Below are 12,971 nucleotides of genomic sequence, written 5' to 3'. Positions count from 1 at the left end.
AGTCAGTGGCAGAATAGCCAAGTAAGATTACCCGATAGGCGCTTGAAGTGGCTGATGACTGCAATAACGACACGGATGGAGAATCTTCCGCCTTCATATTGAGTGGATACATAAATGGGAAATTATTGTTAGCTAATGCTACACACTACCGCAAGGCCAAGAGATAAATACGTAAACTTGACTCACCAGTGTAGGGATGTGGACGGATAGAGTGGGAATAGCGGTTGAGAGCAATTTTCGCCTCGCTCGCGGTGTGTTCTTCTTTATTAGCAATGATGTGGAGTACATGTCAGAGGTAAAGTGCCTGCTGCAGATGCGGTATCGATCACCCCTCTTGTCCGCAAAGACCTCTAGGACTCTACTTTCAAGCTCAGACGGTGGATATCCGCAATATCGGACCCATTCTCTTATCTGATCTATTGTCTTAGGGAAAACATGCATTATAGTACCTTCAGATTTATTATGGGTCTTCGAAGGGCAACCGCCAATGGAACAGGCAGGCATTGTGGAAAGTTCTGAAAAGTAAAGATCAACAATTCTCTATGAATACCAATGTAAACTCAGAACATGTGACTAGTTCCTTGCATGTACTGTCTTGAACGAAAAGAAATTGGACGCAAAATGATTATCGTACATGGCCTTACCTTGACGAACAAACAGTTAGATGCAGGGATCAGAGTAGTTTCTTGTCGTAGAACAGGGAGCAGTTCACAGGTTGCAAACTGACGAGTTTCCTCGAAGTGGTCACGGAAGTTCACAGAGACGAAGAGCAGATAACCAGCACCTTCACGGGTTGACTAGCAAAGCGCAAAGAAGTGTTCATTAGAAATATGAAGTGGGTTATAAAGAATTCGAAACAGGGGTGTGTTTGTGAATGAATGACGTGTATATGTCGTGGCATTATGTGGATTGCAGGGGGCCGTCCAGCGTGAGGGGGGATGCTTGGCAGGAGACACGGGGTCTGGAGGTAGACATGGGAACAACAACCCATGCTCTGTAGACCACTTTGAAATGTACATGGTCTTTGGCACCTCTTGGCCTTTATCGCTCCCTGACTGCTCCAGTTGCCAGCACAAGTACCCCGGTGCGAACTGCCTTTGATAGGGCGGGGGGTGGATTGGGGCGGTGGTCGTGCAGACAAGACTCGTTTGCCGCAGGGCCTCACCAAGGAGAGGCCATCTAACTGCATGTAAGAGGCTGGCTGCAGGATCTAGTACATGGAAGGCAGGGGGGTGAGTTTATCAATACCTCACCCTCCCAGGAGAATATATGGGTGCAGTTCACCCTGGAGACCCTGGATGCCTAGGCAGTTAGTCAGCAGCAGGCTGGCCTGTGGTGGCAAGGCGGCACGGGCCAGAGGTGGTCATCTCTGTACCCGGTGCCCAAAAGGATGATTTATTATGATCAACCATATTTACCTATAACCATGTTTTGTATCAATAAAATACAACGGCCTTCCTTTTATTGCCAACGCTTGAACAAATCAAAACAACCATTGTTAAAATATATATTGGGTTTTATTTTGGATCTTAATTTCAATTGAACATAAATAATAAACATTACACATTGTAAATTTGCGGTTGCAGCACATCCAGGGAAAATCCGCGGTATTGTCCACTGTCGCTGGGGAAATGTTGTCTAATGGCAAGTACCGCACAGGCAGGTATTACTCTCCGAACGCGGTGTCCGAGCCTCCCGTGAAGCCACCAAGTGAAGCAACGATAGGCCACCAGCCTGTACCACCTGTGAAAATGAAAGATGCAAACTGTATTAAAATGACAAAACTTTCTTATCACTGTCGATTCAGGTAAAAAATGTCATTCTGCTTTGAAAAAAATTCTATCTAGAAAATGCACAATATGGAACCAATTTACATGCATTCGAATGATATGTAGATGTAATTTTATATGTGGGAGACGACCATGACATAGTAGTGGCATCACTGGCATCACAAACAGAGTATACTTACTCGTTACTCGGATTACGCGGACGAACAGTGCCGCGAAGTTCGTGCATAAGCACCATCATCATCCTCAACACGGTCCGTGAGAGGCAGGCTTCCCTGAACTCTGGCAGCTCAGTGATGCATTGCGGACTTGGCTCTCCTTCCGAAATGTAGGCCAGGCATCCCGAGTTTTCTCGGCAGCAGCAGTTCTCCTCCTCAGTTGGCATTAGCTCGCACCGATTGCACGTGCACCAGGTGGAGACGCCGTCCATGCGACATGGTCCAGGCTCTTCATCCGTTGACTGGTCCTCCCAACTGCCGTCCGAATCCCCATCGTTTTCGCGTGCTTGCCTTTCCAGTAGTTCTTCCTCGGTGTACTCGGGCTCGTACATATACGGCATTATTGTAGCCATTATGTGGTAAAGAAAGTAAAATAATTTATAGCGGTGGTACTGGTATCTGTTCACACGGGCTACAATCAACGAAGGTAGCTGACCAGAGCACAGAAACGAGTCACAGAATACTCAAAGTAACACAGAGAGAGGAATGGATTCGAAAATCTGCTGCTGTGTGTTGTGAAACGGTCTGTTTATACTTATTGAGGAAAGAGGCGTCCTGCCATTTCCATGGCGACACTTCATTAGCTGAGGCGCAGCGATTGTTGACATGAAACGGGAAATGGGCGGTACGCGTCTGCTGATGTCAGGCTCAGGGGCGGGGGATTTGATTTAGTGCCGCAAAAGCAGGTGAGCCAGGGCGATGGGGGGAAATGATAGGATTATCATAAAATGGCGGATGTTTTCGAGTGCGTTAATGGACGAAAAGTCGAGTAAGGTCCATAGGAAAGTTTTCTACGATCTACCGATTTATGCTTAAAAACACATGGCCGAACCATAGGAACAATAAAAAAAAGTCCCGGAACTATCCTTTAAGAGAGGCTCAGATCCTTTAGCTAATCGCTCGTAAAGTCTTGATTTCAATTCCAGTAAGGACGCCTCTGCTCCAAAACCCCTTCTGAAACCTGATTGATAGGGGTTCAAGATGGGGAATTTGTCAAGGTGTTTCGAAATTTGATTATATGCAATGCGGTCAAGGATTTTCAATAAGAACATCGTATTAGATTTGGGCCTATAGTTAAGGGGAACCTCCGGATCGAGGCCGGGTTGTTTCAGTATGGGAGTGTCCTAAGCTTTTTTTATATCCACAGGAACGGACCCTTCTGATAAGGTAGAGTTGACGAATTTGCAGATAACATCCAGGACGACGGGGGGGGGGGGGGGGGACAGGATTTAATTATCCTTGAAGAGCACGGGTCTCCTTTGCACCTGGTAGCTTTCAGCTGTTCTACAACCATAGCCAGGTCCTCAACCCCGATAGGTGTAAAATTAACCTGGGGAATGGAGGAGCATCTAACAAAAGATTCCCACCTGACATCTGTCGGAGTAGACAAGCGGGTTTTTTTTTTTAAACTATGTCCAACCTAATGCCTTTAAGCTTATTTTGCATCACGTCTTGAATTTTTTGACACCAGGAGGCATCCTTAATTAAGGAATTAGCTAACGGAGGGGAAATGTTCTCCTGCTCCTTCAATATTTTAAATAATTCTTTCACATTAGACTTGGTGTTCTGAATTCTTGAGTCGTGAAAGTTTTTCTTGGCTGGCACAATCTCTGATTTATACACTTTAGCAGCTACTTTGTAAACTGCCAGAGATTGGGAACATTGATTGGCTTTTCCACTGGAGTTTTCCCAACTGCCCTTAAGCACTCATTTGTGTACCCTCTGCTAAAAAAAAAATCCTCCGTCGACCCCTCCATTCTGGCAAACTACCGCCCTATCTCCATCACTCCTTTCCTGGGCAATTTCCTGGAGAATTTGGCTATTTCTCATCTGACCCTCCACACTGAATCTATTGGTTGCTTTCATGACCATCAGTCTGGCTTTAGTGCATCCAGAGGCACAGAAACTGCTGTTATGGAACAACCATGAAGACCTGCTCTCAAAACTTGACACCAACACTCCCTCTGCCCTCTTTCTCCTTAACCTCTCCTCTGCCTTTGACACGGTTAACCACAACATCCTGATCGTACGTCTCCGTGACACCCTGGGAATCACAGGTCAGGCTTTGGCGTAGTTAACCTCCTTTCTCTCAGACCGACCCATCCCAGGTGGAACTCTGAGCCTTTCTCTCAACCTGTGGCGTTCTCCAGGGATATAACCTATCCCTCTGGTACGTCAACGTCTATATGGCTTCCCTGGCACATGCAATTTCCACTTTCTCATCTAACTTCCAGTGTTACACGGATGGCACACAACTTTCTTTCAGTCTACCCTCAGCCGCCTCCTCATCGCTCATATCCGTCTGTCCACTATTCTGTCCTGGTGTGCTACAAACAACCTCTGCCTTAACGCCAGTAAGACTGATCGTTCTCATTGGGACCCCTGCACCCACTTTCCTGCTTTCCCACTTTCACTCTGGCCGGCCTCCCTTGGCCCTGTTCCTGCCTCCACCTGCATGGCAAGAAACCTTGGGGTCATTTTTGACTCCACTCTCTCCTTCTCCTCTAACATTTAGGACATCTCTAAAGTCTAATTATCAGCTACCCCTCCTCAGCGGTACTTTACCTTTTCTCACTTTCCACCAGCGACTCACTGTCTCCAGAGCCCTGGTTCTCTCTCTCGGCTGGACTATTGCAACAGCCTATTCCTCAACCTCCCTTCTTCTGCCCCACGCCCTCTGCAACTCATCCAGAACAGAACTGCAAAACGTATCCTTTGTCTGAAGCCCAGGTACTGCATCTCTGCAGCACTGAAATCCCTTCCCTGGCTCCCTGTGGCTGCAAGGATCAAGTTCAAGACACTGCATTATCCACAAGGATTTATGGGGCCTGGGACTTACCTACCTGCAACGCTGCCTACCTAAATACTGTCCTTCACGAGCCCTCCGCTCATCTACCCCCCAACCTTCTGCAAGTGAGACAGTTCTCCAAGCAGAGATTTGGAGAGAGATACCTATCCTCAGCAGGTGCCTCCCTCTTGAATAGCCTCCTTGCCACCCTCCGTCTTGAGCCTGATCTTCTTAAGTTCCGGAAACTCAAAGACCTTCCTCTTCTCTTCCTTCTCTCTCCCTAAACTCAGCTAACCTAGTTCTCTGCTCTCTCCCTCCTCTTCCTTACAGCTTGCAGACTGGCCGCCTGGTGTACCTCAGAGTATCACAAGTCCCTGGCACACCCGCCAGTCCTCTTTCACACTTGCCTCAGGGCTTTACACCCCACCCACACTCACTTCACTTGGGAATTAACCGACCCGGTGCACTTGGACCTCCCCTGCCCTGTCACCGTGTGCACTTCCACGATCCTTGTGCACCGTGCCTGAAGATAGTCTGTCTGTTCTCCCGTGTCTTCACCCCTTAATTGCACTGGTAAAGCGGCTGAATCGCTGTCAGGCCTATTTACTTATCTCAAACTGTTACATTTATTTTACGCACTTGCTCTGCCTGTGCAGGCTATTATCGTCTCAGAACATCAAGGGCTCTGAGCAACTTTTTTTTTCCCCTGTTCAGACCCTCCTTGAGCGGCCTGTGTATAGGCGCTTTATAAATAAACAATACCATAACATCTTTCTACATCCGTTGTCTCCCCTGGTGCTGGTATACTTGTATGCAGACACTTGTCTTCAGCCTTGCCTCAAAGTAGAAATGCTTGCCAGGGTTTTCTGTTGGTTACAGATACCTCCAATCCAAAGGATGTGAGTGGGGAAGAGAAACCAGAACACCAGCTTTCCTGATGAACCTACAGAACAAGACAGCAGCAGGAGAGATAAGCTGATACACGCTGCACACTCGTACAATACGGAGACCCACTGTGTGGGACTAGCGTAGTGTGCTGGCCAGTCTGATTGAAAAAGCAGCAATCCTCTAGATTACTAAAGACTACTTCCCAAACGTATCAAAACGGCCCCGGGGAGCGGACTGTGAAACATGAACATCGAATAGCCTGTGCTGCTATTGCTATTAAACAGTGAGCCCGCCTGGAGAGTGGGTAGGCCTTAGCCCCTTTTTGACGTAGCATCTGTTCCCCAGGCACATACACATTGTAGAAGGAAAACACTGGTCCGGATTGGCCAGGGAAAGCTGTCCGAATTAGTACAGGTACATTTAAGGAGGTGACAGGAAACTGGAAGTATGGGTTTTTCGAGTGAGGTCAGCAGTGGGGGTGGAGGAGGTCAGAGGCCAGAAGGAGGAAGGATGGAGCTGCGGCTTGTAGAAAATATTGTTGGAGCAGATGCGGTATTGTTTTAGGAGTGCAAGTGCTTCTGCAGTTTGCGTGCACGTGGTTGTCTAATGACTGAGTAGCAAAAGTTAGTGTGAGGAGTGAATGTGAAGTGACTGCTCCTCGCTGAAAGGAGGGTGTTTGAATAGTAGGGTTGAGAGAAGTTGTAGTGGGGGGAGGGGGAAGGGTTGCAGTGGGGGGAGGAGGAGAGGTGCAGTGGGAGGAGGAGAGGTACAATGGGAGAAGGAGTGACCTCAAAGTATGGAGGAGAGAAGTAGGGATGAAACAGCTGAAGTACGCAGGACTAGTGGGAGGAGTTCACTGGAGGGAGTGGTAGTTACTGTAGACGAGTGGGTGTGATGGAAGTAGTCTGCATACACCAGAGCAAGTGTAAGGCACTATCAAAGTTCTCATCAGAACAATAACCTCTGCTTGGAGTAGGGAAAACTAGGAAGTCCTTGAGGGAGTTTAGTTAGCCTGCACCTAGGGAGCCATCAATAGTCATTAGACAATAGGAGTTAGACGTCCGGCGCAGGGAGGAAAAGTCACAGGAAACAGGGACGGCTTAATGGCCCACAAGAATACGAATAAAATGCCTTGAACTATCTCAAAGATTCCAAGTTGTTTTCTTTGCCATCTGTGAAAATGGGGTGATAAAATGGAATATTGTTGCCTGCATTTTTACCTCCTGCATGTTCATTTGGAACATGCTGCCATCAGTCTGAAAGTTATTGCCATTCTTGTTGTTAATTTTGCAATCGTATTCCATTGTTCTTATGTTGTCTCTTGCAGGCCTTTTTACGGATATCATGAGAAGGAGAGGCAGTTCATGAAGATCTATCTTTATAATCCAGCAATGGTCAAAAGGTACAGGAAACTACAATGTAATAAATAACACTTCCATCCAACGTTAACCGCACTCTTTACAATGCATTGCCATTGGAGGTAAGCATAGGTAATCAGTTCTTGTAAAGGATTCAAACCCATCCTTTGGCATTGTGTTAATATGGTATATTTTCCTTTGGCAAATTGATTATAATAGCCAAAGGAGAAGGACAAGCAACATAGTGTGGTCTTTAGCTAAAAAACCCTCGTACTGGAAACATTCTTAACTTGTTGTATTATCATTGAATGTTCTGAACCGATATGGACATTTTTGAAGTCCCGAGAGAGACGGAATGAAAAATGTGCATTGTTCAGTGTATGGTGCCTATTACTGGTTGATCACTGTTGCAACTATGCGGCTCAGAATTTCTTGCAGACATAAGAACGTCCGCCAAACCTGCTGGAAAGCTTGCAAGTGATTGACTTGTGGATGGTTTATTCGCTGGCTTCCCAGATCTGCGGCTTAGCCCTTGATGAGCAGTTTCCCCCAGGCTAATATTTTTCTTGATTTCTTTCCTGTTATAATGTGCAGTCTGAGATTCTGTGCTTCTGCCGTGGTGTTGGCAGCTTTGCCTGGCTTGGGGTAAAGGCTGTGTTCTTTCTGAGTGAGGTTATGTTTAGAAGGCTATTTTTCTTAGAGAGATCTGTGAGAGAAGATTAAGCAACATTTGCAGTCCTCTTCCTTTATAAATTGCTTATTGCTGGCAACTGTTGCATTTCTTTACATCTCCCGAGGCAGCTGTAGAATTAAAAGAATATAACACCCAGGTGAAATTCTCATTGTTCACATCTCCTTGAAGGACAGAACTTGGCACGCCCACGCACCATGTTTTTTGCAGCCATATAACCTTGTTCAGTAAATGTGGGCTGCAGTGATTAGTTGTGCCATTTTGTAATGATTTTCTTGCTACAGATGTGCGCCTCATATTCGGTTGTTTGTGCTAATTTGATGGGCCTATGGGTTATTATTGACAAATGGGTTTTTGTTGATGTAGGTGGAGGGAGTAGCATGAATGAATGCTGGACAACAAGACACACTTTAAAGCTATTTGTGACGAATCTAGCACCGTCGTCGCTGATGATTTGGCCAGGGAAAGGCAGAAGCTACCTGACTCTGACCCTGGGTGTGGCTATTTGTGGGAGGACCAGCTACGGGAGGATAAACTCCCGAGGGACAGAACAAAAACATTAGATCAGAATAATTTTTTTACCTGTTTTTCTCACTGACACCCATTTGCCTTTTCAACAATCTTTTATACTAGCAAAAAGTACCCTTTCTCCGAACGGTTCTGAGGACAGACATGATAACACATCAATTGTTGAAAATCAATGATCCTGTAGGTCACTTTTCCGATTCGCTTATTGCTTGATGTGCCTTGCACTCTGAACTAAACTGCAATGAGAATGGGCATGTGTGGCTGGCTGACATACCCTGGAGCAAATGTTGTGGGTAGGGGAAGAGTGCTGCTGCATACTGGGACCTACTGTGCTTCCTTCCCACCAGTTGCCTCACCCTGGCGTGGTGCAGTTCATTGCAGTGTTTTGCGATGCAAATGTCCCAGAAACTGTGCATTCTAGGGTTGAGGACCGGTCCTTCTACGACCACATTGAGGTTTCGCAGATTTCAGCCAACCGTCTCATGTGTGAAGGTTCTGAAATCCGGGGAAAGTGGGTGGGTGGATCCAAATGTCATGTAGCCAGCATTGTCCGGAGGGTCCTTACAGGTAACAATGCAGAATTTGGTGCAGATTGGTGAAACAGTGTGGAATTGAATAAGGAATGCCGCTTCGCCACAAACTCACACCTTTTCACTTTTATAGATATATAGATGGATTGTGATGCAAATCATGAACCTTATTGCATTACCCTCTGCTTGATAGTACTGACACGAGGAAGAGGAATGGAGTAAGGAAGATCATAGTTCAACATAATCTGGCAATCATGTATACCCGTGATATACATACACCTTTACAACCCACTTGACTGGCCTATTGTAATGTACAGAAGAAACCCCAGGCTTTGGCAGCCAAATACTTTGTTTGTTTTCCTTCTCCCATTTAAGTACTGCGACAAGGAAGAGATGGAGCAATGAAGATGCCTAGAAGCTGTAAGCCAACGCTGCGTTTTAGTCTTTGGAAGCATTTGACCAATGCCGGAAAGTTTAAAACCGCTGTAGCTGATAGCAATGGAGAGAGAATTTGGCAGAGCCTGAGGTTGTCGGCAATGTGTTTAAACGCAGACAAGGGCCCCAGAAGCGAGAAGCTTGTGAATCGCAGCACAGAACAACTAAACCGAAAGCAGCTTGGTGACCAGGAACAGCAGGAGTCGCCAGGAGCTAGAGAAACAAGAGTGAAGACAGACCAGCTGACGAGACGGACGCCTACTCAACGGACTGTAAGAGAAGCCAAAGATGAGACGCAAAGACCGCGAGAGATGCACGATAACCCCACTGAGACTGAATGGGTTACCGGTGCGCCTAGCAGCGAATGTCTCCTTGCGCAGAGTATGCAAGAGAAAGTCACTGAAAGCAACAGAATTGATATCAATGAGAATGTTGGTGAAAGCGAGTCGGAGACCAATATACTCCTACGTCCCTTCCCTCCATACCTGTGGGACATTCCATCCATCGGGACGGGACTGCAGCAATTTTAAAGCATCAAAGTTAACTTTCCTGGCAATTTATTTTAACGTGGGGCCACCGCATGTGTCTGCAGCCCCGCCTTACTGAGCTCTGCCCTGCACATTGCCCTTCAGTCCTTTTCTCTGCATGGTCTGGGTCGAACGCTCTTGCATCGTAGGGAATATTTTTCTTTTTGTTCGCTTGTCCTTCATTTCCTGTTCCAGCTCCACGGTCTTCTTTCTTTGTCTATGCCAGAGCGTCTGGGGTTTGTGTCCTGTTCTTCGTGCGAACGTCGTTTCGTGAGGACAGATCCCCACTCTCTGCTTATAGTGCTTGGGCCCGGAGAACACCGGTGGGACTCGTGCTTCTATTGCGACTCCCTCTCCATCAGGGCACTCCAGCGTCGGCTTGTCAGGTTGGAGGAGGTGCTCCCACGTATTCCTCCTCCATATTTACAGCAGTTCATTGAAAGAAAAAAGGAAGCAACCAGTAAGTTGGTCCCTTTTTAGGGCCAGGGGACTCATTCCCAGGGTCTTCAGTGTCCGGGAGGGGCCCAAGTGGCTCTGGTACCAGAGATTTCCTGATGTGTCCTGAAAGGGATCTAAACAGCACTTCAGCGTTTCCTCCGAGGTTCCCTACAAAGGGGGGCTTCCAGGACAGGATCTTCATCCGAGGTTCCCCTTTTGGGGGCTAAAGTTTAGCCCAGTACTTGTGGGGCTTTTGTCACAGGGGTCATTCCAGAGTTTTCCACATCTGGAACGAAGTGTACCGAGTTTTGCCTTTACGTTCCTGTTAAGGTGACTAAACATACCAGGGTTACCCTGAGGATCCCTGTCTCGGGGCTATATCTAAGACCAGCAAGATTGAGGGACCCCCTTCGGGGGCTCTGGCTTCAGGGGGTGACCCTAAGCCTTACCACACTCAGGCCTGTGGTCAAACTGATCCTGCTGTAGGGGCAAAGAAGCCGGTTAAACAGCTTCTCCAGCATGGGGTCTGGCATGGATTCACATGCTCATGAATATTCCCCGTCGTCAGGCTGGGAATCCTCGGTAAAGAAAAAACCACTATCAGTTTCGTTTCTGATCTGTCTTTCGTAGTAATAACCAATCACTGGTCTCTGCGTCATACTGACCACAGCCAATGACTGCCCTCTACCTAAGCACCGCCTCTGGCAGCCATCTTCAGATTTGGAAGCATGTGAAGTGGCAGTATGACCAAGTGAAGAGCCGCAGAGGGGTAGGCGGGAGGGTTCGCATGTGAATCCATGCCAAACCCATGCTGGAGAACAACAGTTACAGGTAAGTAACTTGTTCCTTCTCCAGCATGGGGTCTGGCATGTATTCACATGCTCATGAATAAAGAATACATAGCAGTACACACATGCACAACCACGGGAGGTGGCAAAGGCTCAACATTAAGCATTACATCAAACTCAACATTAAGCATCTTACCTCCTCACCAGGCTCACCTCAGGCGAACAGGTTGCGCAGCACTGCTTGGCCGACCCTGGACTCCTCCCTGGAATCCCGATCGACGCGGTAGAACTTCGTGAAGGTGTGCGTCGACCTCCACGTAGCAGCCCTGCATATGTCCAGCAGGGGCACACCAGATAGGAACATAAGTCCCCTGGTCCCCCTGTGGTGACCACAGCCTCACAGACACCTGCGACGCAGTTCACCTCAGGCGTTACCAAAATGGCGGTCCTACCCCTGCGGTCCACGATGGCCATTTCTGTCTACCTCTCGCACACCACCGTTCACATAAGCTGGTACCGAGGAGCCTGTTTTCAGAGCTGAGCAGCCTTTTACACGTGTTGTGGATAATAAGAACCCGTTCCGCCCTCCAATGGATTGGCATGCTCGTTCTCCGCTGCTGCACAGCCTCGCTCACTCCTACGTCCGCTCCCTTGCTTTACGTGGATTCAGTTGGTGGAGGTCCATCCTGCAACCATCCTCTTTGCGATCCTGGGGGTATACCCCTTCAGAGCGGCCTCTACCCACTCCAGCGCTTATGCCTTCTTCTGGAGATGCATTTTTTGGCAGCTTTCAGACGCTTATGCACTCTGATCCAATGAAGGCATACTTTAAGGATTTATTCAAGGAAATGTATGCTAAGCCACCTGAACCGCACCCTGCTCCGGCAATCACTCTGCAGGTCCCGGTAGTGCCACCTTCTCCTCCTCTTCCAGTAGGGCCCTCTCCTCCACTGCCTCCTCTTTCACCTGTGCTAAAGACTCCTGTTGTGCAGTCAACCCTGCCCTCGTGGCCTGATGTGCCACGTGTGGCAAATAAGTCTGTTCCCGCCGCACTGAATGAGGATCAAGTGGACCAGGACAGCGACGACCCACCCAGCTCTATTGGAGCCTTTCACGACCGAGTTGTGGATATGATGGCGTTTCTAGACAGCCCAATACCCGAAACTCCGGCTCCACAAGGTGTACTTTATGGAGCTTTTACTCTGTCGACACAGGAGCCCACTGGCATGTTCATTCAAAAGGATGTCCTGGTTTAAGCCTGCAACGTCTGGGAAAAACCTCATTCCGGGCAACACCTAATCAAGAAAATTGATGCTCACTACACGCTTCTGAAGACATAACCTTGACTGCATGTCCACTCCCCTCATCGACGGTGGTGGCAGCAGCTACGCTCCAGTCTAAGCCGTCCTCTACATCCTCCACTGCAGCGTCTCAGATACTTTCCAAGGAGGACAAGCTACATGATGCCATTGGAAGTATTTTCCAATTCGGCTCTTCAGCTGCGTCAGGCTAATACCGAGCTCATCCTGGCAGCTGCTTATGTCGAGCTGTGGAAGGAGCTTGCAGAGTTTCAGGTATGTATTCCTCCTTATGGGCTTGAAGAGTTTAAGGGCGGCTTATCCGATGCCAGAGTTCTGGCGCAAGACCTGTTGGAGGCTGCAGCCCTTCATGTTCACACTTCCACTCGGGGCCTTGCGGTTCGAGTAGACCTCTCCCGCGAAGCATGGCTGCATGCTACGAAGTTCTCGAAGGAGGTTCAGGATAAAGTACTTGATCTTCCCTTCGAAGGTAAGTAACTATTCCACTCCTCCACTGATGAGGTACTCACCAAAACCAAGGCAAGCACGCAAACTGCTAAGTCATTGTTTTTCCTTGCCAAAAAACCCACCTAAGACAGTTTATACTCAGAGGTCGGGGTCTCAAACAAGGTCCTTCTCTGGATTGAGGTTTTCAGGACTGTCGTGGGTGCCGGTCAGTTGCTCCCACTGGTGGCCC

The 12,971-nt window shown here is 48.0% G+C and overlaps 1 protein-coding gene across 1 annotated transcript in view; it reads left to right on the top strand.

Annotated features, from left to right (window-relative positions):
* Positions 1-12,971, top strand: part of REV3L (REV3 like, DNA directed polymerase zeta catalytic subunit) — a 1,615,620-nt gene that overhangs the window by 331,760 nt on the left and 1,270,889 nt on the right. Inside the window, exon 3 of the mRNA XM_069607775.1 lies at positions 7,009-7,083. Within this exon, the coding sequence (XP_069463876.1) occupies positions 7,009-7,083 (75 nt within the window). The remainder of the gene's footprint in view (positions 1-7,008; positions 7,084-12,971) is intronic.

This window comes from Ambystoma mexicanum, chromosome 4q, assembly GCF_040938575.1.
Source record: "Ambystoma mexicanum isolate Mex_15411 chromosome 4q, UKY_AmexF1_1, whole genome shotgun sequence".
NCBI lineage: Eukaryota > Metazoa > Chordata > Amphibia > Caudata > Ambystomatidae > Ambystoma > Ambystoma mexicanum.
Note: the sequence above shows the minus strand (reverse complement) of the source record. Positions and strands in the feature narration are given on the sequence as shown.